The sequence below is a fragment of the Cherax quadricarinatus genome, chromosome 75 (genome assembly GCF_038502225.1).
Source record: "Cherax quadricarinatus isolate ZL_2023a chromosome 75, ASM3850222v1, whole genome shotgun sequence".
Taxonomy (NCBI): Eukaryota; Metazoa; Arthropoda; class Malacostraca; order Decapoda; family Parastacidae; genus Cherax; species Cherax quadricarinatus.
Genome location: NC_091366.1, coordinates 3,725,562 through 3,749,637, shown reverse-complemented (window position 1 = coordinate 3,749,637; position 24,076 = coordinate 3,725,562). Strand labels below are relative to the sequence as shown.

Below are 24,076 nucleotides of genomic sequence, written 5' to 3'. Positions count from 1 at the left end.
CTATTTCAATTATACATAAAATGAATCACTTATTGCCACCACACCTTTAACCCTTAAACTGTCCAAATGTATATCTACGTTCATGTGGGCAGTGCTCTGACCTTTATTTTCTCCATTTGAAAGCAAGTTAAAAAAACGCGTAGATCTACATTCGGAGCGCTACGCACATCAACATAGAGCTATGTCTGGACAGTTTAAGGGTTAATGTCACCATCAACATTATTTTTAGCTAAATGTGATTATTTTATGTATTTGAAAAAATGAGCCCTCGCTTTGTGTTTTTTGTTTCTACTATAATAAATATAGATAATACAAACCTGTTTCTGGTTAACGGTATACTACACCAATCCTCTTATAAATACAGTGGACCCCCGCATAACGATTACCTCCGAATGCGACCAATTATGTAAGTGTATTTATGTAAGTGCGTTTGTACGTGTATGTTTGGGGGTCTGAAATGGACTAATCTACTTCACAATATTCCTTATGGGAACAAATTCGGTCAGTACTGGCACCTGAACATACTTCTGGAGTGAAAAAATATCGTTAACCGGGGGTCCACTGTAATGAGGAACACTCCATAAACAAGACATAGTATACTAAACAATTTTTTTTACACCATCTAATGAAATACATTTATTTTGAAGGTACAGTGGACCCCCGGTTAACGATATTTTTTCATTCCAGAAGTATGTTCAGGTGCCAGTACTGACCGAATTTGTTCCCATAAGGAATATTGTGAATAGATTAGTCCATTTCAGACCCTCAAACATACACGTACAAACGCATTTACATAAATACACTTACATAATTGGTCACATTGGGAGGTGATCGTTATGCGGGGGTCCACTGTATTTCTGTATTTGACATGCCTTTAAATAATCTTGAATATTTATATGAAAATAAAATAGGGTAAACAGAACATTAACTAATAGCTAAAGTAATAAAAGTTAAAGCTTAAAGTGTTGTATAAAGAAATAAAACTTTAAACGATATTAATTTAAATCTGTATCCACATACAGTGTTGAATGTTCTCGAGACACAAACTCCTGTATTTCAAAGATCTGTCCAATCGTGCACTGATACAATGAACTACTATATATATTGTACTGTACTGTATTTGAATGATGTGGGAATTAATATTCTATATATAGGCTACATTCACAAACAATGAAATCCATTATCAGGCTCATTCTTAACATTTGGTATAAAATCTGGTTAAATAAAAGATATTTCTTAAAATCTTGCCAACGATCATGCATTTAATTTAGTTGCCATAACTAACCTGGAAAATTACGTGAGCTACCGTCAACAACCGCACAGCCAATCTCAATTTTCCTTAAAAGCTGGGCGTTAATTTTGGTATGTACCAGTGACCAGGTGGCCAGTCATTACATCACTAACAGCCAGACATACATATCACTAATGCTACTACCACAGAGCCACACTTATTACTTGCTTAACAGTTATAATAAATTCAGTATTTTTACCAGCAAATTTACATTATAAGAATATCTTCTTGTATTCAGTTTCATAGCAAAAGTAAAACATCACATCATCGTATATCCCAGTATGAAAGTATTGTAAATACAATGCTGCACTAGCTGAACTAAGCTGAACCAGGAAGGAGCAAACCTTGCAGAAAGATTCCAATTTTAACCTCATTAAGGCATGTAGAGTTGAGATCCTTGAGGTCCAGGATGAAATAAGACATCTCAGTCTACTATACAGGAAACTTCCTGGAGAAGAATGCAGGGATGTGTTACATACCCACCCCATCATGCCATCCTGAAGAAGACCCATGACTATGGAAGACAGGCATGCAGATGCAAGAATGACAAGGCAGGAAGGTCAATAAGACAAAGAAAAAAAGCCCCTCCCTGCTCCTCAACTACTTGTTTGACAGTAAGAGCTGGCAGCAATTGTATCAGCTATTGGCGAGATATCTAAGTAACTAGGCTATAGCCCTGCAAGAATACTAATGCCCACAGAACTCACTGGGTTCCTCAGAATTTGGTTCAAAGGTAACAGATAATGAGAACCCAAGGAGTCAAGGGAGATACAGCCTGTGGCCTGTGATCAGCACAAGGCTCATTGCTGGAGGAGATGGCTTCGTTAGATCCACACTTGAAAGGGCATCTTACGACACTCAACAAATGAGAATCCATCCTGCACTAGGTACTGTACTCATAGAAAACCATAAAAGCCAACCTGGCTTTAAAAGCCAACCTGGCCTTAAAAGTGAATCTGGCCTTAAAAGCCATTCTGGCCTTCATAAGACTGATGAGCCAAGCTGAGAGAACAGCCATCCTGAACACAGATCCTAGAACAGCAGACTGCAGAGCCAGATGAGGAGAATCCATGGAGAGAGAAAGTGAAATTGTTATTGACACTGAAGAGTAAGGATGACAATTTGGTATCAGAGTTTCTCTGAGTTGCCATCTTGCATCAGACATAATTAGCAAATCAATATCCCTTCTGTACTCCATGTAGAGCATGCAATGGACCTTAACAGTACTTTAAGAGATTAGTACGGAGTGAATGAAGCATAATATAATGCAATCGGGCCTCATTAGGGCTCCACCCCAATAAATATAATCTACAGTTTAACCCTTAAACGGTCCAAATGTATATATACGTTCACGCACGTAGCGCCCCAAACATATATATACGTTTTCTTTGTCATTCATTCAACATTGCCACAATAAGCCTGAGTCACCTAGACATGAGAGAATGGGTGTGTGCACTCACTGTGCGCCATATTAAAATAATTGGAGATGCCTGGGTACCATATGCTCTTTTTTCCTTTTAAAAAAAAAAAGATTTTTTTTTCTCAAAAAATTTGGGGCACTATGAGAGTGAATGTATATATACGTTTGGACTGTTTAAGGGTTAATAAAAGGATGAAGCGATGGACTGACCCATATCGTGCTTCTCCAGATATACAAAGTGAGAGATTTAATTAAGGGTAAATATAAATGAACAATACTAATTTGGATGATGTAACCTGATTTGATAAGAAGTATCTTGATGATGTGATGTTTTATAAATATAAACTCAGATGCATTAATGTTATTTAATGTATATTAATTAATTTATTTTATAATATATTTGCCAATAAGAATACTACTCAAAGTGCTGATATATTTAACAGCCCATCACTCAAAGTACCAGTAATACAAAAATTAAAAGCAATGGCAGCCCAAAAAAAGAGGTTCAAACTAGTCACACACGCTAAGCTATCAGCCACGGTATATATCTTATCAGGCAATGAAGTTCCTCAACCTTTGAGTTTCGTTCAATACAAGAGGATCCTCCAGTCATAATGAGCTTGTCCAGTATTGGAGACAGGCAGGACTGGCTGCACAAGAGACCAGTGGCCTGAGGGCCATTCCAATACAGCACTTGTGGAACAATACGGGATCTGTGATCACAAGATCGTGTTACATACTCGTCACAGAGTAACAGTTTATGAAATATACTTCTGTATAGCCTTATGATTAATAAGAGCCCTTATGCAAGTTTCAATAAAATCATTTTAAACTTTTATTGCAATCAATTTGATTTTCTTGCAATATTTATGTCATAATACCTCCCAAAGTAGAACAACATACATCATACACATACCATACATATACACCAACACTTAAATTGTTTCAGCCAGCATATCTCGTCTTTTTCTTTGATTATGGGAATTGTTAAGGGGTCATTCAGATATAAATTTTAATATATTCAATATGCTTTTTGTATTTAGGTATATCAAAACAGTGTGTATGTACAGCCAATCCCCACTTGACGATGGTGAATATTTCACAAAAAGATTATAACTCATGCTTAACCCTTAAACTGTGCACGGTGGTAAACATTTTTATTTCTGTGGTGGATAGTTCTTCCAAAGAATATTATCGAGCACATAAAATATTGTAAAATAATAATCTAAAAACAAAAATAAAAAATTATGAACCCATGTACCTTGCCATGGAGTGAAGAACATTAATTCAACTGATGCATACTCATGCTGTCTATCACAGCATCAAGATTACTGATTGTACTCTATTAATGTTTTATGAGCTTTGAATAGCTTTCGATGTTGGCTTAAAAAAACAACAATGAATATATTGCCAAACAAACCAAATATAAATTCACTGTTGTAATAACTCAATAAAAATTAGCCTAAACATCATAGATTAATTAATTTCACTGATGTTATGCTGACCTTACATAGAGTACTACATTGTTTTACTAAGGTTAGATTAAGTTATTACTGGTGTAAAATTAATTATCTCTATACCATATTAAATGACAAGATATCAATGTACAACAGAATTTTTTTGATAATGTTTATTTTTTGGTTAGTTCATCATGTTTGGCCAATACTGGCTAAAAGGTACGGCAATAATACAGAACTGTACTGTACTTATAAAATATCTGTTGCTTGTTTTACTAGGTACTGACCCCTCAAGGAAGGTTCCTTGATGCTGGTGAGGGGCTCCTGATCTAGGGAATTGAATCTGTGCTCCAGTTCCCTGAATTAAACCTGGTTATCTTCCACATCTCCCCACAGGTGCTGTATAATCCTACGGGTTTAGTGCAATTCCCTTGATTATAATAATATTAATAATAATTCTAAGTACTGAACTATTTACACTACCATACATGCAAACATTGGTTAGTGTTTTTCCTGTGACACATAAAGTACTGTAATACACTATGAGCATAGTACACAAATAACCCACACATAGAAGACTGAAACTTACCTTATTATTGCTACCTACATCACTGATGTACTACTACTACTACCAACTACCAATACTATTACTTCCTCCTCTCATTCTAATACTGCCATCCCCTGCCCTCCTCCTCATATACATGTATATTCTGGCTACCTTCCCTTCGCACTTCTCTGTGAGACTCGTTAACCCTTAAACTCTCCAAATATAGGTCTATGTTCACTCACGTAGCGCTCCGAACGTAGATCTACATTTTCTTACATTCTTTCTTATGGAAAAATCAAGGTTGGGGTGCTACGTGTGCAAACGCAGATCTACGTTTGGACAGTTTAAGGGTTAATGGTCAATGATGACTTAGCAGTCTGTAGGTACTTGGGTGTTGGTCGGCTGGTGTGGTTTGCATCCCGGGGACAAAACTGACCTAATTTGCCCAAAATGCTCTGCATAGCCAGGGGCTTTCTGTATAATATGTCACCGATGTCAGCTAGGTCTGTTATATATTGTACATGTACTTGTAAAAATAAAGATTATTAATTATTATTAAAAGTTGGACCAAAATGTCATCATATGTCTCAGCCCCCTATGTGCAGGTTCTTTGCGTATTATTCCAGTCACTGTATTGTGCCTCTTTATTCTTCACACAAGCATACTCTGCTCTCGTAGCTATACTAGGTAATCACACACAAACACATTGTATCTTGCCACGATGCCAGAGGTTCCAGACGTGATGTGTTTCTTTTACTTTCTTTTTATTTACTGTCTTCATAACATAACACTGCACAGTATATGTTGTACTGTAAATATAACCACTGGTATCACTGTTATCTGGAATATTGTACGATTTTATTGACAACATCAGCCGTGTCCCACCAAGGCAGGGTCTTATATAATATGGTCCTATATAATGATGTAGGGGTAGATGTAGGGTAGGGGTCGGCCTAGGAAGGGTTGGAGGGAGGGGGTAAAGGAGGTTTTGTGTGCGAGGGGCTTGGACTTCCAGCAGGCATGCGTGAGCGTGTTTGATAGGAGTGAATGGAGACAAATGGTTTTTAATACTTGACGTGCTGTTGGAGTGTGAGCAAAGTAACATTTATGAAGGGATTCAGGGAAACCGGCAGGCCGGACTTGAGTCCTGGAGATGGGAAGTACAGTGCCTGCACTCTGAAGGAGGGGTGTTAATGTTGCAGTTTAAAAACTGTAGTGTAAAGCACCCTTCTGGCAAGACAGTGATGGAGTGAATGATGGTGAAAGTTTTTCTTTTTCGGGCCACCCTGCCTTGGTGGGAATCGGCCGGTGTGATAATAAAAAAAAAAAAAAAAAATAATGATGTCAGAATATAATAAGACTGCCATCCCCACGAGCCCCTTTGGGGCGGAGCAGATGGCAGACCAGAGGCCTAGCTTCTCCCTATGAGCCCTGTGAGGGCAGGGACTGTGGCTAGGCCTGGGGACACTTGGTCCCAAAGATGAGGGGGTACTTGTACCTCCTCCCATGGGAGACTTAAGTCTCGAGGCACTCCCCAGATAGGGAGCCAAGGCCGGGTCACCACTACTTGGAAAAGACCCGGGCCGGGAGAATACCGGTGAATAATAATAAAAAAAAATGATGTCAGTGTTCTCGTCGCACAAAAACACCATCCTTATGTAATATCTGCCGTAACTTGTTACGGATCATCCTCTTTTGTAGGGCACCAAGAACATGAAAATATTTTTTAACATCAGCTTATTCCTTCAAAAAGTTCCAATAAAAAACATAAACCTCTCAAAAAAACTATAAAGCTCTCACTGCAGCCAAAAAGGCACACTTTTAATATTTTCTTAGATAAATTAAATAATTTGTATCCTTCCATGACACTGGAACATAAATGACAAACTGAAAATAAACCTATGCTCCTTGAAGTCTTAATTAACCAAGATATTAGTTATATAAAGAGAACAGTATAATACAGAAACAATTAATTATAAAGCATACATACACCACTACTATTACTATTACTACTACTATTACTACTACCACCTTTACTATTACTACCTTTACTACTATTACTACTAATATCTTTAATACTACTACTACTTGTTACTGCTACTACTACTACTGTTACTACTACTACTACTACCTTTACTTCTACTACTGTTACTACTACTACTACTACTACTACAGCTCATGTTATGACCAACAAGTGAGAGTTGGTCATAACATGAACAACTCTCATTTGTTTCTGAGAATTTTTTGTAGATGTCATCTATGCATTATATCGTTATAGAATAAAAAAACATAAAAATATGTATGTAATGTTCACAGAGATCTATGTTACCTTTGAGCCATTTCACACAGTCATTTTGCTTCCAGATACTTCTATGTACAGTACTTCAGACTAAAAAGACTTAGTTTAACCTATTTGTCGTGTAAAGCTGGTGAAGAGCTCTTAATACAGCCTCTCCTCACTTAGCGACATACTCATTTACCGACGACTCGAACTTATGATGGCTCTCTGACCAGTATGCATACCTAAATAATGTACATTAGAGCTGATTTTCTCTATTCTGTTTATTACAATATACAGTAAACTATTGTATAAACATTTATAAAAAAAACAGAAATGTTATAAATGATGCAAAAGTAACATTAAAACAATATCAATGATGGTTGACACAAACTCACTACCATTATAGTATGCTCCTCACTTAGCTATGAATTCGTTTACCAACGTGGTATTAGGAACAGAACTCCGTTGTCAAGTGATGAGAGGCTGTATAATTAACTGAAGCTACTCCCTCTTTCCTGTTTTGCACTGAACCTGATTCCCTTACAGGGATCCTGTGAAATTATATATAATTAGTAATAAAGTAGAACCCCTATATCCATGGATTTGGTTTCTGCAGTTTCAGTTATCCACTGCTTACCATGGCCTGAAAATAACCCTTAATTTTGCTTAATAATTGCTCCAAAGCACAAAAGTACATAGTGACGATAGCGGTTCTTCAAAGCCTAAGAGAAGTCATGAAGTGCTTCCCATCAGTTAAAAATGTGCTATTCTCCAATTATTGGGTGTAATTTAACAATTAAGCTTTATCTTAGGCATGCATGTAAACGAAAAACGACTCATATTCATATAGGGTTCGCTACTATCCATGGTAGGTCTTGAAATGTATCCCCCACAGATATGGGAGGAACTACTGTAGTCACAACTAAACCCAAACACAACACTGACAAAAATGTGCATTTTCTCCCTTGTAAGGAGTGTCTGGAAATATATATGTAAAGTAAAACAAGCAGAATTGTGAATAAACTTGTGTACGAAGACAAATTGAATTAAATGATTAGCCCACAAAACTGGAAAAAAAGTGTTAGATATTTTTGTCCATCCACTATTAATGGTCCAGAGCTGACCAAAACAGTCTTAAGATTTATCTTCAATTTGTGGGTTAGTTGTAAATTATTCTGGCCACATTATTGTGACTAATATACCTAACAAAATGGAAAATTAAAACAGGCAATGTGAACAGCATTGTGTTATGTTTTGTGCACATTTAGAACCACAAGACGGATTTTTATATATTTTTTCAACACATCAGCCGTCTCCCACCAAGGCAGGATGACCCAAAAAAGAATGAAACACTTTCACCATCATTCAACACTTTCGCCATCATTCACACATAATTACTGTCTTTGCAGAGATGCCCAGATATGACAGCTGAGATGATAATCAGGTATCGGTGAACCACGGAATTGAATCATATCATGTAAGTTTCAAATTTCAATTTGAGGAACAATTTTGTGTGAGTACAAAAATTCATACCAATGTCCGTGGAAATCTTGACAGAATACTTGGTAGTCTGGTCACTTTTACCTGGGAAGAGGTGGCACAGGTCAGCCATCACTAATCTGGCATCATTGGGACCTGTAGTGTGTCGAATTAGTGAGTTTGCCAGATTACAGAGTACAGTGGACCCTCGACTAATGCTATTAATCCGTTCCTGAGAGCTCATCGTTAGTCAAAATAATCATTAGTCAAGTTAATTTTCCCCATAAGAAATAATGGAAATCAAATTAATCCGTGCAAGACACCCAAAAGTATTGAAAAAAAACAATTTTAACACATGAAATATTAATTTTAATACACACAAACTGAAGAAGACATGCAAAGTTACATGACACTTACCTTTATTGAAGATCTGGTGATGATTGATGGGATGGGAAGAGGGGAGTGTGTTGATGGTCTTAGTGTTTAGAAGGGGAATCCCCTTCCATTAGGACTTGAGGTGGCAAGTCCTTTTTCGGGGTTACTTCCCTTCTTCTTTTAATGCCACTAGGACCAGCTTGAGAGTCACTGGACCTCTGTCGCACAATATATCTGCCCATAGAGGCCTGTACCTCCCGTTCTTTTATGACATTCCTAAAGTGTTTCACAACATTGTCAGTGTCACCATTAAACACTCGTTCAGGTTTCAGTCCTTCACTGTCTATGTACTCCTTGAATTTCTGCACATATTTTTCAGCTGCTTTTTGGTCCAAACTGGCAGCCTCACCATGCCTTATCACACTATGTATGCCACTACGATTCTTAAATCTCTCAAACCAACCTTTGCTGGCCTTAAATTCACTCACATCACCACTAGTTGCTGGCATTTTTCTAATTAAATAGTCATGCAACTTCCTAGCCTTTTCACATATGATCGCTTGAGAGATGCTATCTCCTGCTATCTGTTTTTCGTTTATCCATACCAATAACAGTCTCTCAACATCTATCACTTGCGATCTCAGTTTCGAAAACATAGTTGCACCTTTGGCAAGAACGGCTTCCTTGATTGCCGTTTTCTTGGCCACAATAGTAGTGATGGTTGATTGGGGTTTTGTGTACAGCCTGGCCAGCTCGGAGACATGCACTCCACTTTCATACTTAGCAATGATCTCTTTCTTCATATCCATAGTAATTCTCACCCTTTTTGCTGTAGGGTTGGCACTAGAAGCTTTCTTGGGGCCCATGGTGACTTATTTTGCAGGTGCAATCACTAAAAAGGCTGTGATAATATGAAATGTTCCGATTGTATGCTTGGAAGCGACCGCGGTGGCTGGCTGGCTTGTAAACACTGGCCAGAAGTGGACGCGTCTCAGACAGAAGGAATAGTGTTGGTCGAGTTTTTTAGCGCTAATCAAGGCAAAATTTTTGCGATAAAATGTATCGCTAGTCAGATTTATCATTAATTGATGCCATTGCTGGTCAAGGGTCCACTGTAGTTAGGTTAGAATATAGTACACCTAATTATCCTATCAACAGAGACTCTTTCTACATTCTCCTCCACTGGCTTGCTGCTGTGGACTTACAACCATCTGCACAATTTCTGAGCCAGTATAATGATGAAATTTGAGTCAGTATAATGATGAAATTTGAAATTATGCTAGCCGAAATTAGTGCAGGATTACTGATGGAACCAGATAACTGATTGCCAGATTAGAGATGGCCGACCTGTACTCTAGGAAATCAGGTCATGTCTTGACATGGAGGACACTTGAGCTGTTCTCTGCTCGTTCCAACTCGAGAAATCACGCAATTTACTGAAATGCTCTATATAATCAGGGGCTTTTCAAAATGTATTAAATAAATATCTCTTAATTATTGTAACAATTATGTATATTCTGAAAATAAAATATATTTGTGTTTGGTTATGACCCTGGATCCAAGCCTTTGTTAACCCTTTGACTGTCGCGGCCGTATATATACGTCTTACGAGGTACCGTGTTTGACGTATATATACTCATAAATTTTAGCGGCTTCAAATCAAGCAGGAGAAAGCTGGTAGGCCCACATGTGGGAGAATGGGTCTGTGTGGTCAGTGTGCACCACATAAAAAAAATCCTGGAGCACGCAGTGCATAATGAGAAAAAAAAACTCCCACCGTTTTTTTTAATTAAAATGCCGACTTTGTGGTCTATTTTCATATAGTATTTATGGCTGTATTCTCGTTTTCTTGGTCTCATTTGATGGAAAATATATTATAGAAATAGAGGTGATTTTGATTGAATTTACTATAAAAAAAAACCTGGAAATGGAGCTCAAAGTAGGGGAAATGTTTGATTTTTGCCAATGTTCAAAAGTAAACAAATGATGTCATTGTCCAATAAATGTCCAACTAGCCATTCTAATATGCAGTCGTGAATGGGTTGATGTTATTTATACAATTATTACAGTATTGCAGTAGTCTGCATAATAGAAAGTCTTCTATTTTTTGTTTGAATAAAAATTCAAAATAGAAAGCAAGAGTAATATCAGAGGATCCTGGAGACATGACTGATGAACAAAGAAAATGTTATTTTAGAGCCAGTAATGTCTGCATTGTTCATTCTGGATCTTATTTTGAAATTGTCATATTTTTTAATTTTTGTGAAATTGGCCAAATTGCAAATTTCTGACCACATTACTGGGTAGTTGAAATCAGTAAATGGGCAGTTTCTCATACTCAATCGATAGAAAAAATGGAGTTCTAAAGAAATAGCTGAGTTTGGTCAACTGGAACAATGGAATTAGCTGAAAATAGGGCTCAAAGTGGGCGAAATTGCCGATTTGTAAATATTGCCGAGGTCACTAACTTCGCGAGAGCATAATTCCATCAGTTTTCCAACAAATTTCATTTTTTTGGTGTCATTACAATCAGGAAAAGATTCTCTATCATTTCATAAGAAATTTTTTTTTTTTTTTTTTTAAATTTTGTGACACCAGGAGACACCTCAGGATTGGGGGTTGCGACAGTCAAGGGGTTAATACAGGTCAGCCATCACTAATCTGGTAATTAGTTATCCGGCACTAATTTCGGCTAGCATAATCTCAAATTTCATCATTATATTGACTCAGAAATTGTGCAGATGGTTGTAAATCTACAACAGCAAGCCAGTGGAGGAGAAAGCAGTGATGAAAATGAGGAAGATATTGCAGAAAGTCTCAAGTGATAGGTTAATTAAGTGTATTCTAACCTAAACACTCTGTAATCCGGCAAACTCACTAATCCGGCAACTACAGGTCCCAATGATGCCGGATTAGTGATGGCCGACCTGTACAATAGCTGCTTTAGTATCACATATTTTCAAGTGAGGTGGGAAGCATCGGGCCTTTTCCACATGGATGAGGATGCTGCAATTAGGTGGATCATCTGAACTGAGATGTTTGTGCACTTCTTTAAAAACTGCTGGTTACCTGGAGGTTACCTGGAGGTTATTCCGGGGATCAACGCCCCCGCGGCCCGGTCCATGACCAGGCCTCCCGATGGATCAGGGCCTGATCAACTAGGCTGTTACTGCTGGCCACATGCAGTCCAACGTACGAGCCACAGCCCGGCTGATCCGGCACTGACTTTAGGTATCTGTCCAGCTAACAGTGAATGCATTCAGTGTTTTGTAGGACTCCTTTCACCAGTACAAAACTGTTATGCTCCTAAACTCTTACCAACAATATTTACTGTCCATAATGTTTGCACAATCCCAAACTTTTCTTTCTAATGCTACAGTTATGAATTATTGTATAATTATTGTATAATTATTGTATAATTTCCTCTAATTCGCTTTCTGCTGGGCTCAAAAAAAAAAAAATCTTTGAATATAATGTCTCTTAACTTTATCTTAAATTCAATCAACAATACTGAAAGAGGGAAAGGGAAGAAGTGAGAGGTTAGTGGGTGGGAAGAAGTGAGAGGTTAGTAGGTGGGAAGAAGTGAGAGGTTAGTGGGTGGGAAGAAGTGAGAGGTTAGTGGGTGGGAAGAAGTGAGAGGTTAGTGGGTGGGAAGAAGTGAGAGGTTAGTAGGTGGGAAGAAGTGAGAGGTTAGTGGGTGGGAAGAAGTGAGAGGTTAGTAGGTGGGAAGAAGTGAGAGGTTAGTGGGTGGGAAGAAGTGAGAGGTTAGTGGGTGGGAAGAAGTGAGAGGTTAGTGGGTGGGAAGAAGTGAGAGGTTAGTGGGTGGGAAGAAGTGAGAGGTTAGTGGGTGGGAAGAAGTGAGAGGTTAGTGGGTGGAGAACAGACAGGGGAAGCAGAAGTTATTTCAGTCGGAAACACTGCCATACGAAGGCAAGTGTGCCTAGGGTCTACAGAAGTCTGCAAATGGCAGTGAGTGAGGGGAAGGGATGACGTAAGAGGAGAGGGTGATTAAAAAAGAGGATGAGGGAAAAGGAGGGAGATGAGGGGAAAAAGGAGGGAGATGAGGGGGAAAAGGAGAGAAGTGAGGAGAAAGGAAGAAGATGAAGTTATGGGAGGGGGGAGGGTATGGCCACAGTACAGTACAGTATAAAATTTTAAAATAGTAACAATTTTGAACCGAAGGGAAACTGAGTTTAAAAAAATTGAAACTTAAAATAGTAAAGGATATCTGATACTCATTAAAACATAAGCTACTGAACACACATTACCAATAAACAATTTATAGAACATCAACAGAGCAAAAATGGAAACAAGTGTATATTGTGAGAGTACGTGGACTTCCATTAATGCAACTCAACAGAGAGTTTCCACTAACATTGATTCACATCAGAACCCTCCAATCATATTCCATAATTCCTGAATAAGTTGCAGGAAAAACAGGAGGTGGTAACAGTGTCCAGTGGCCACTAGCCACCTCACCCATCATGGCCGTGCAGCCGTAGGGGACCTGTAGGGTCAAATTCCTAGTTATCGTGACAAACTCATCTCTATAAAAAAGAGTACCGATGGAAGCAACAATGAAATACATATGAAACTGTGGAAATATAAACACATATGCAGTATAATGTGATCCTTTATAATGTGATCCTTTATTATTTATGGTCAATAAAGGATCACATTATACTGCATATGTGTTTATATTTCCACTGTGTCGGTATTTGATACCATTTATTTCCACATATGAAACTACATAAAAAAATACCATATACAAATCAAATGATGACTAGTAATGATGGTAGAAATACTGACAAAATGTTAGGTAAAAGGACACAGTTGTAACTTTAGATGCTCCTTGCTTTATGATGGTTCGATTTGCAACATATCGACTTTATGATGGTGTGACAGTGATGCACATTCAAAATTGTACATTCCATACCATGGGCAGGGCTTGAACCCATGGTTAGAGAGTCGTAAAACTCCAGACCGATGTGTTAGCCACTGGGCCAGCTGTACGTTTATAGATAGGATAATTTTACATTTATTTTTTTACTTTTCAATATTGGTATGTGGTTGGATACAGTAATTACTTGTTTATTTACTTATTAAGTGACAGTAGTTATTTATATATTTATTTATTTATCATATCATATTCATATTCAACTGACGATATTTTCAACTTGCAATGTGTTCATCAAAATGTAACTCCATTGCAAGTTGGAGAGCACCTGTAATGTGACATTTTATTGTGGCAACATTTTGCTCTCCAGGAGCTTTGCCGAGCTTAACAAAGCTCCTGGAGAGCGAAACATTGCGGCAATAAATTGTCACATTAGTTGCATCTGCATCCTTTTACCTAACAAATACATAATAACTAATAAATCATATAACTAGATATTTATTAAACGATATCAAATAATAACTAGGAAGTCGTATAACTAGATATTAAATAAATATCTACCGAACACTTATAAATATAAGTAAATATCCATTCAAATAACATCTTTGAAATATTCTGTACAGAAAAATAAATAGAGACTGAAAATATAAAGATGATTATTTAACAGCAATTGTACTAAATACAATGACTTAGCATGGCAAAAATAATTTTAAAATACACTAGCACTAGATATCTGATACACTAGTACGTACTAGATATTTTTAAGGAATGATCTATATATAAAAAAATACATTTAAGTCAAAAATATAAGTAATCAAAGGAGTATTAAAAATATTAAATACCATACAACAAATAATCTAGTAATTTGTATGGAAATGAGATACAATTCACTGAGGTATGCAAAACGATGGCAGTATAACATTAGGAATACAAGAATGGTGTAACGATTTTGACCAGTGACTAAAGAACAAGAGACAAATAACCCACACATAGATGATGTTTCGGTCTGACTTGGACCATTAATCCTTCTACTGTCCAAACATAGATCTACATTTTCGCGCGTAGTGCTCTGACCTTGATTTTCTCCATAAGAAAGCATGTAAAAAAACGTAGATCTACGTTTGGAGCGCTACGCGAGTGAACGTAGATCTATGTTCGGACTGTTTAAGGGTTAACTAGTCACACACAAAGGCAAGGGAGCCAGTATATACATGAGAGGAGGGCATTATGTCTACCCCTACTGTCTCCACTTCTTTCTTCCTCCTCTCTGTCCTGTCTCTGCCTTCCTCTCTTATACAGTGGACCCCCGCATAACGATGGCATCACATAGCGATTTTTCCGCATACCGCTTACTTTTATCGCAAAATTTTTGCCGCGCATACCGATTAAAAACCCGCTCACCGATTTTCGTCCGAGACGCGTCCAATGTGCCCTCACATGTGCCGCCCGTCCCACTGTTTACCAGCCAGCCTCCGCGGTAACATCCAAGCATACACTCGGAATATTTCGTATTATTACAGTGTTTTCGGTGCTGTTTCTGGAAAATAAGTGACCATGGGCCCCAAGAAAGCTTCTAGTGCCAACCCTGTGGTAAAAAGGGTGAGAATTAGTATGGAAATTAAGAAAGATTTTGAAGGGTTTGGGGCTAACCCTGAGAAGCCTATGCCAGTTGTGGAATCCATTGTGCCTACTTCAAAGATTAAGGAAATGTGTGCACAGTGGGTTGAACTGCAAACCTTTATAGATGAAAATCACCCTGACACAGCTGTTGCAAGCCGTGCTGGTGACTATTTCAATGACAATGTTGTGGCCCATTTTAGACAAATCGTAAAGGAACGGGAGGTACAGAGCTCTATGGACAGATTTGTTGTGCGACAGAGGTCCAGTGACTCTCAAGCTGGTCCTAGTGGCATTAAAAGAAGAAGGGAAGTAACCCCGGAAAAGGACTTGCTACCTCAAGTCGTAATGGAAGGGGATTCCCCTTCTAAACAGTAAGAAGATAATGCTCTCCCCTCCTCCCATCCCATCAATCATCACCAGATCTTCAATAAAAGTAAGTGTCATGTAATTGTGCATGCCTTTTTCAGTTTGTGTGTATTAAAATTAACATTTCATGTGGTAAAAAAAAATTTTTTTCATACTTTTGGGCGTCTTGCACGGATTAATTTTATTTCCATTATTTCTTATGGGGAAAATTCATTCGCATAACGATTATTTCGCATAACAATTATCCCTCTTGCACGGATTAAAATCGTTAACCGGGGGTCCACTGTATACACTGGCTCTCTTACCTTCATGTGTTAGTGTGTGACTAATACTCTCATAAGTTTCTTTCTCCTATCTGTGGATTATTTATATATTATTCTAGTCATGGTGTTGTGACTTTCTTTTGTTCTTTAACCCTTAAACTGTCCAAATGTGTATCTACATTTACGTGCGTAGTGCTCTGACCTTGATTTTCTCCATTAGAAAGCATGTAAAAAAAAGTAGATCTACGTTCAGAGCACTACGCAAGAGAACGTAGATCTACATTTGGACAGTTTAAGGGCTAAAGAACAAGAGGCTGTTACAGAAACAATCCTTGGTCTAGGATCTGAATCCCAGAAACTGGTCTGTCACAAATATAACCATTTTTTTTCATTTTTAAATGGAACCCTTTTTAAATGGAACTGACAGAAAAAATTAAAAGTAGACATGGTATGCATCCTTTATTAACATTAGAATAAACTTAAGCCACCTAACCTTACTGAAACTTGCATTAACACTAATTTAACCATCTAAGTCTACTAAAATATGTCTAACCTAATACAATACTGCTTATCTAAATAGCAGCCATAAGTAAACCTTTGCTTTATTGGATCACAAAATCATAATGACATGACTGAAAACAAATCACTGCTGATCTGACCTGCTTTAATGGACTGATGGGGGTGGATAGTGATAAAATTGTTTTGCTGTGACAGTAACAGTGACAAAAAATTCTTTGACCAATAGAAATTTTGATCCCCTTCTGGGGCCCTCTTCAGCAGAAGGGGGTTGTGCAAGAAAGGTATAAAATACCGACAAAATGAAAATTAAGACACATGTGCAACATCCGGTTATCTTTATTGTAGATGTTTCGCCATCCAGCGGCTTTATCAATACAGATTCTAGAACATACTTAGAAGACAGTAGAACTATAAACAAAAGATGAGGTAATCAGTCCCTCTGTAGCCATGAAGAAGGTCTTGTAGATGTCGTCTGAACCAAGATTCCATGATGTTGCAGTGTCTGACAAGTCGTGCAAGAAAGGTATAAAATACCGACAATATAAAAGTTAAGACACATGTGCAACATCTGGAATCTTGGTTTAGAGGACATCTACAAGACCTTCTTCACGGATACTACAACTAACCCATTCCTTTGGGTAGGACCTACTTCCACTGGGGAATCCCGCCTACCAGTGACTATGCCCTCGTCTGCTGCCCGTCCCTATCCACTGACGCCTATATAACCGCCAGTCTCCTTGTCTTTGCTAAAGATTCTCCACCACCACGGTGCTCTCAACACCAACTTCAAGGCTGAGGGACTGATTACCTCATCTTTTGTATATAGTTCTACTGTCTTCTAATTATGTCCTAGAATCTGTATTGATAAAGCCACTGGATGGCAAGACGTCTACAATAAAGATAACCAGATGTTGCACCTGTATCTTAACTTTCAGAAGGGGGTTGAAATATACAAAGGCAATTAATCTCCTGAGATTCTGTCTCCATATGGGTTATTATTGAGCTTTGAGAAGTGTTTGTTATTCCTTCCTTTTTCACTATGATATTTTTATATATTTGCAAATCAAGTTTCTTAATCAACAGACCCAGGGTTCCCACAACACAGTGGGGTTTATTAAGCATATCAGTTTGTCTCTGTCTCTCTTTCTGTCTCTGCCATTATGTCCCATATTTACAAAGTACGCTAAATCACAGTCCATTAAACTGAGGGTTTACCGTACAGGCAGGCTCCACTTATACAGTAGGTTAGGTTCCAGGCTACTGTAGGAGCCCACTTATACAACAGGTTAGGTTCCAGGCTACTGTAGGTGCCCACTTATACAGAAGGTTAGGTTCCAGGCTACTGTAGGAGCCCACTTATACAGCAGGTTAGGTTCCAGGCTACTGTAGGTGCCCACTTATACAGTAGGTTAGGTTCCAGGCTACTGTAGGAGCCCACTTATACAGCAGGTTAGGTTCCAGGCTACTGTAGGTGCCCACTTATACAGTAGGTTAGGTTCCGGGCTACTGTAGGTGCCCACTTATACAGTAGGTTAGGTTCCAGGCTACTGTAGGTGCCCACTTATACAGTAGGTTAGGTTCCAGGCTACTGTAGGAGCCCACTTATACAACAGGCTAGGTTCCAAGCTACTGTAGGAGCCCACTTATACAACAGGCTAGGTTCCAAGCTACTGTAGGAGCCCACTTATACAACAGGCTAGGTTCCAGGCTACTGTAGGAGCCCACTTATACAACAGGCTAGGTTCCAGGCTACTGTAGGAGCCCACTTATATAACAGGCTAGGTTCCAGGCTACTGTAGGAGCCCACTTATACAACAGGTTAGGTTCCAAGCTACTGTTGTAAAGCAAAATCGCTGTAGAGTGAAACACAGTCTTTTTTCACTTTTAAATGCATATAAAAGCCTGACAACATATTTACACTATCATATATTAAGTGAGCAATAGAGCTAGGCCTAAAAAATGCATTTATAGAACACACATTACTTACCTTAAAATATTTTCATCCTTAGCACATAGTGAGTGGTGAGCGTATTTATTGTATGAAGTCTGAATAAATGAAGAATGGGTATAGTTGAAAACTGCTGCATTAGCGAAATGCCATAAAGCAAAGTGGGGCCTGCCTGTATTAACCCTCTAACTGTCCAAACGTAGATCTACGTTTGCACGTGTAGAGCTCCGACCTTAATTTTTTCCCTAAGAAGAATGTAAAAAAATACGTAGATCTACGTTTGGAGTGCTACGCGAGCAAACGTAGATCTACGTTTGGACAGTTAGAGGGTTAAATGTGGCAGGATTTGATGAAATAACTTATGAAGCATATTTTGCTCAACCAGGGATTTTGACCAGGGACTTTGACCAGGGACTTTGACCAGGGACTTTGACCAGGGACTTTGACCAGGGACTTTGACCAGGGACTCTGACCAGGGACTTTGACCAGGGACTCTGACCAGGGACTTTGACCAGGGACTTTGACCAGGGACTTTGACCAGGGACTTTGACCAGGGACTTTGACCAGGGACTTTGACCAGGGACTCTGACCAGGGACTCTGACCAGGGACTTTGACCAGGGACTTTGACCAGGGACTTTGACCAGGGACTTTGACCAGGGACTTTGACCAGGGACTCTGACCAGGGACTCTGACCAGGGACTTTGACCAGGGACTTTGACCAGGGACTCTGACCAGGGACTTTGACCAGGGACTTTGACCAGGGACTTTGACCAGGGACTTTGACCAGGGACTTTGACCAGGGACTTTGACCAGGGACTTTGACCAGGGACTTTGACCAGGGACTCTGACCAGGGACTTTGACCAGGGACTTTGACCAGGGACTTTGACCAGGGACTCTGACCAGGGACTTTGACCAGGGACTTTGACCAGGGACTTTGACCAGGGACTTTGACCAGGGACTTTGACCAGGGACTTTGACCAGGGACTTTGACCAGGGACTCTGACCAGGGACTTTGACCAGGGACTTTGACCAGGGACTTTGACCAGGGACTTTGACCAGGGACTTTGACCAGGGACTTTGACCAGGGACTTTGACCAGGGACTTTGACCAGGGACTCTGACCAGGGACTTTGACCAGGGACTTTGACCAGGGACTTTGACCAGGGACTCTGACCAGGGACTTTGACCAGGGACTTTGACCAGGGACTTTGACCAGGGACTTTGACCAGGGACTTTGACCAGGGACTTTGACCAGGGACTCTGACCAGGGACTTTGACCAGGGACTTTGACCAGGGACTTTGACCAGGGACTTTGACCAGGGACTCTGACCAGGGACTTTGACCAGGGATACTGCTTGACCTTTGATGAGCTTCAATTGTTTATCTCCTCCCAGGCTTTAAGTAACCCTTTCTCCTGTATAAATTACTAAATATGAAAAAAAGAAAAACTTTCTTTCTTCTTTTTCAGGTCACTCGGCCTCAGTGGGAGACAGCTGGTGTATGAAACAGAAATAAATGTGTTTGAATATGCCAGATTGACAATGGGGGACTGCCAGCAGCTGAGTTACAAGCAAGCAGAAAGAACATTTCTGCATGTTAAAACTATAATAGAGGGAGGAAAGAGAACAAGAGAGGCTCAAAGGAATAGGGGAAAGAGGGAGAGAGAGAGGAAGGGAAAAAGAGAGAGTGGAAGGGAAAAGAAGGAGAGAGAGAGAGGGGAAGGGAAAAGAGGGAGAAAGAGGAAGGAGAAAGGGAGAGAGAAGAAGGAGAGGAAGGAGAAAGACAGAAAGAGAAAAGAGAAAGAGGGGGAGAGAGGATGGGGAAAGAGGAAGAGAGGAGTAGTACAGTGTAAATGGCCACTCTATGGAAAGAGGCAAATGTAGTCCCTGTTCACAAAAAGAAGAGCAGAGCAGAAATCAGCAACTACAGACCAGTGTCACTCCTGTCAATCACTGGTAAGATCCTTGAGACAATAATCTCAAGACAAATGACAGAGTTTTTTGACTACCACTCACTACTTTGTGATCGTCAATATGGCTTCAGGAAAGGTTACTCTGCTGCTGATCTGTTGTTAAACCTCTCCACTAAGTGGCACCAGTCACTGGATGAATCCAAAGTCAGCTGTGTGGTAGCACTGGACATTTCTGGCGCTTTCGACCGGGTGTGGCACCAGGGCCTCTTAGCAAAATTTCAAGCACTGGGAATTGCAGGCTCTACGCTATGTCTCCTCAGTGACTACCTTCATGGTAGATCTCTAAGTGTAGTTCTCAATGGAACGGAATCAGCAAGACATCCTATTGGGGCAAGTGTTCCACAAGGAAGCGTGCTGGGTCCATTGTTATGGAATGTCTACTTCAACGACCTTCTTCATCTCATCCCAGAATCACATGCATATGCAGACGACTGTACACTGACATTCACTTATCCAAGAGAAGAAATGCCAGCTGCTCTAAGCTACATCAATCACCAGCTGAGAGCTATATCAGCTTGGGGAAATAGATGGCAAGTAACATTTGCACCTGAGAAAACGCAAATGATGATCGTCTCTAGGCACCATGATGGTAATGCTGGTGCAGTAGTAAGGATGAATGGGAGGATGTTGGCACCTGGAGAAGAAGTTGATATCCTTGGGGTGAAATTTGACTCCAAACTAACCATGAAGAACCATGTTGTAAATCTTGCAAACAAGGCAGCCAGGAAGCTTACAGTACTTCGCCGTATCTCCCATCTGCTTGACAGTAGGGGTTGCAAGATCCTGTACGAGGCACAAGTACGCTCGCACCTTGAGTATGCTCCACTTTCTTGGTTTGCCTGCCCCCCCTCTCATCTGCGACTGCTTGACAGAGTAGAGAACAGAGCAAGACGTCTCATCTCTCGCCTGGACCCATCCTGGATAGATCTGTCATTTCAGCAGAGCCTTCAACATAGGAGGGATGTGGGTGGCCTTACTGTTATGTACAAGGCCAATATTGTCAAAATACCACACTTGGATCCACTTCGAGGACAGCGTGAAACAAGCTTTTATGCCACAAGACGGGCAGAAAGCAGCAACTTCACTCTGGCTGTACCCTTCTCCAGAACATCACTCCATCTGAGATCATACATACCCAGGATGACTCGAGTATGGAACACATTTGTACAGGATAATGATGTCAACGAGATAAAGTCAGTTGATCAAATGAAAATGCTGGCCCACAGATGGCTCCAACTTCATCCTGTTTCCTACTTGTATGTCTCATAACAATAAAAATGCTTTCAAATAAGCTGATGTAGGTAACAGCTCTTAGCTTGCCAATAAAGTTAGGAATCCTTAACCTGTAAATAGCTGTCAATAAAGCTAGGGATCCTTAACCTTGTCAAACCCTGTTTAAAAAAAAAAAAAAAAAAAAAAGGAAGGGAAAAGAGGAAGGGAAAAGAGAGAGGAAGGAGAAAGAGGGGGAGAGAGGAAGGAGTAAGAGGGGGAGAGAGGAAGGAGTAAGAGGGGGAGAGAGGAAGGAGTAAGAGGGGGAGAGAGGAAGGAGAAAGAGGGAGAGAGAGGAGGGGGAAAGAGAGAGAGAGAGGAAGGGGAAAGAGGGAGAGAGAGGAAGGGGAAAGAGGGAGAGATAGGAAGGGGAAAGAGGGAGAGAGAGGAAGGGGAAAGTGGGAGAGAGAGGAAGGGGAAAGAGGGAGAGAGAGGAAGGGGAAAGAGGGAGAGAGAGGAAGGGGAAAGAGGGAGAAAGGAGAAAGAGGGAGAAAGGAGAAAGAGGGAGAAAGGAGAAAGAGGGAGAAAGGAGAGAGAGGGAGAAAGAGGGAGAAAGGAGAGAGAGAGGGAGAAAGGAAAGAGAGAGAGAGAGAGAGAGAGAGAGAGAGAGAGAGAGAGAGAGAGAGAGAGAGAGAGAGAGAGAGAGAGAGAGAGAGAGAGAGAGAGAGAGAGAGAGAGAGAGAGAGAGAGAGAGAGAGAGAGAGAGAGAGAGAGAGAGAGAGAGAGAGAGAGAGAGAGAGAGTATGGAACACATTCGTACAGCATAATGATGTCAACGATATAAAATCAGTTGATCAAATGAAAATGCTGGCCCACAGATGGCTCCAACTTCATCCTGTTCCCTACTTGTCTCATAACAATAAAAATGCTTTCAAATGAGCTGATGTAGGTAACAGCTCTTAGCCTGCCAATAAAGTTAGGAATCCTTAACTTGTAAATAGCTTGTCAATAAAGCTAGGGATCCTTAACCTTGTCAAACCCTGTGTAAAAAAAAAAAAAAGAAAAAAAGAGAGAGAGAGAGAGAGAGAGAGAAAGAGAAAAGAGAGAGGGAGGAGGGGGAAAGAGAAAGGGGAAAGACTGAGAGAGAGGAAGAAGAAAGGGGCAGGGAGAAGAGAAGAAGGGAAGAGAGCATGAGGAGGAAGGAGCAGAGGAAGAGAGATAAAAAAAGAGAGGTATTTACACTGAAGATAATTTAATAAAATAGTAAGTATTGTGAGGCACACTGAGATAGGAGATCAGAGATATGTTAACTCAGTGTCCCTAATACAGCCTCTCCTCACTTGGCGACGAACTCGTTTACCAATGACTCAGACTTAGGACAGGCTCTCTGACCAGTATTCATACCTAATTAATGTATATTAGAGCTGATGTCCCCTATTCTGTTATTACAATATACAATACACTACTGTATAAACATTTAAAAATATATTAAAATGTTATAAATAGTGCAAAGGTGACATTCATTCACCTTATAATCAACTACCAACTATCTTAGTACTGAACAGGACAACTAGGTAAGTACAAAATAGGAAGAGTATCTGTCTGGCACTCAACAAACAGAGGATCCAACCTCCACCATGTCTTATGCTTAACGTGAATTTTAATTAACTTAGTACTGTACAAATTTAAAAATTTGGCAAAGACATCCTGATTTCAGACAGGTGGGAGTACTAAAGCTGGTTAAAATTAATTATTTAACATGGTTAAAATATTTGTAGAATTTGGGAATGTTAAAAATATTACCCAACTCTGACAAATATCCAACCTACGTCAGGTCTCATCAGGGTAGAATAATACAGTAGAAAATGACTAAATACAGTGGACCCTCACCTAACTATATTAAATCCGTTCTTGAGAGTTCATTGTTAGCCGAAATTATTGTTAGCCGAATTAATTTTCCCCATAAGAAATAATGGAAATCAAATTAATCCATTCCTGACACCCCCAAAGTATGAAAAAAAAAAATTTACCACATGAAATATACATTTTTATACACCCAAAAAGAAGAAGATATGCACAATTACTACTGTACTAAATAAAGAATACATGACACTTACCTTTATTGAAGATCTGGTGATGATTGATGGGATGGGAGGAGGGGAGATGGTGGAATTGTTATTGGTTGGAAGGGGAATCCCCTTCCATGAGGACTTGAGGTAGCAAGTCCTTTTCCGGGGTTACTTCCCTTCTTCTTTTAATGCCACTAGGACCAGCTTGAGAGTCACTGGACGTCTGTCGCACAACAAATCTGTCCATAGAGGTCTGTATCTCACATTCCTTTAAGATTTGCCTAAAATGGGCCACAACAATGTCATTGTAATAGTCACCAGCACGGCCTGCAATAACTGCGTTAGGGTAATTTTCATCCATA

At 39.7% G+C, this 24,076-nt stretch overlaps 1 protein-coding gene across 5 annotated transcripts in view; it reads right to left on the bottom strand.

Moving 5' to 3' along the window:
• The window catches only part of LOC128691908 (ecdysteroid-phosphate phosphatase-like), a 77,846-nt gene that overhangs the window by 8,142 nt on the left and 45,628 nt on the right, over positions 1-24,076 (bottom strand). The window contains exon 13 of one of the 5 annotated variants that reach the window (XM_070100924.1): positions 3,286-3,424. The exons of 3 other annotated variants lie outside the window; for them this stretch is intronic. In XM_070100924.1, coding sequence (XP_069957025.1) covers positions 3,299-3,424 — 126 coding nt within the window. In that variant the 3' untranslated portion in view covers positions 3,286-3,298. Of the gene's footprint in view, positions 1-3,285; positions 3,425-9,687; positions 13,358-24,076 lie in introns of those variants that run through there. One more of the 5 variants, XM_070100925.1, reaches the window with a different exon arrangement.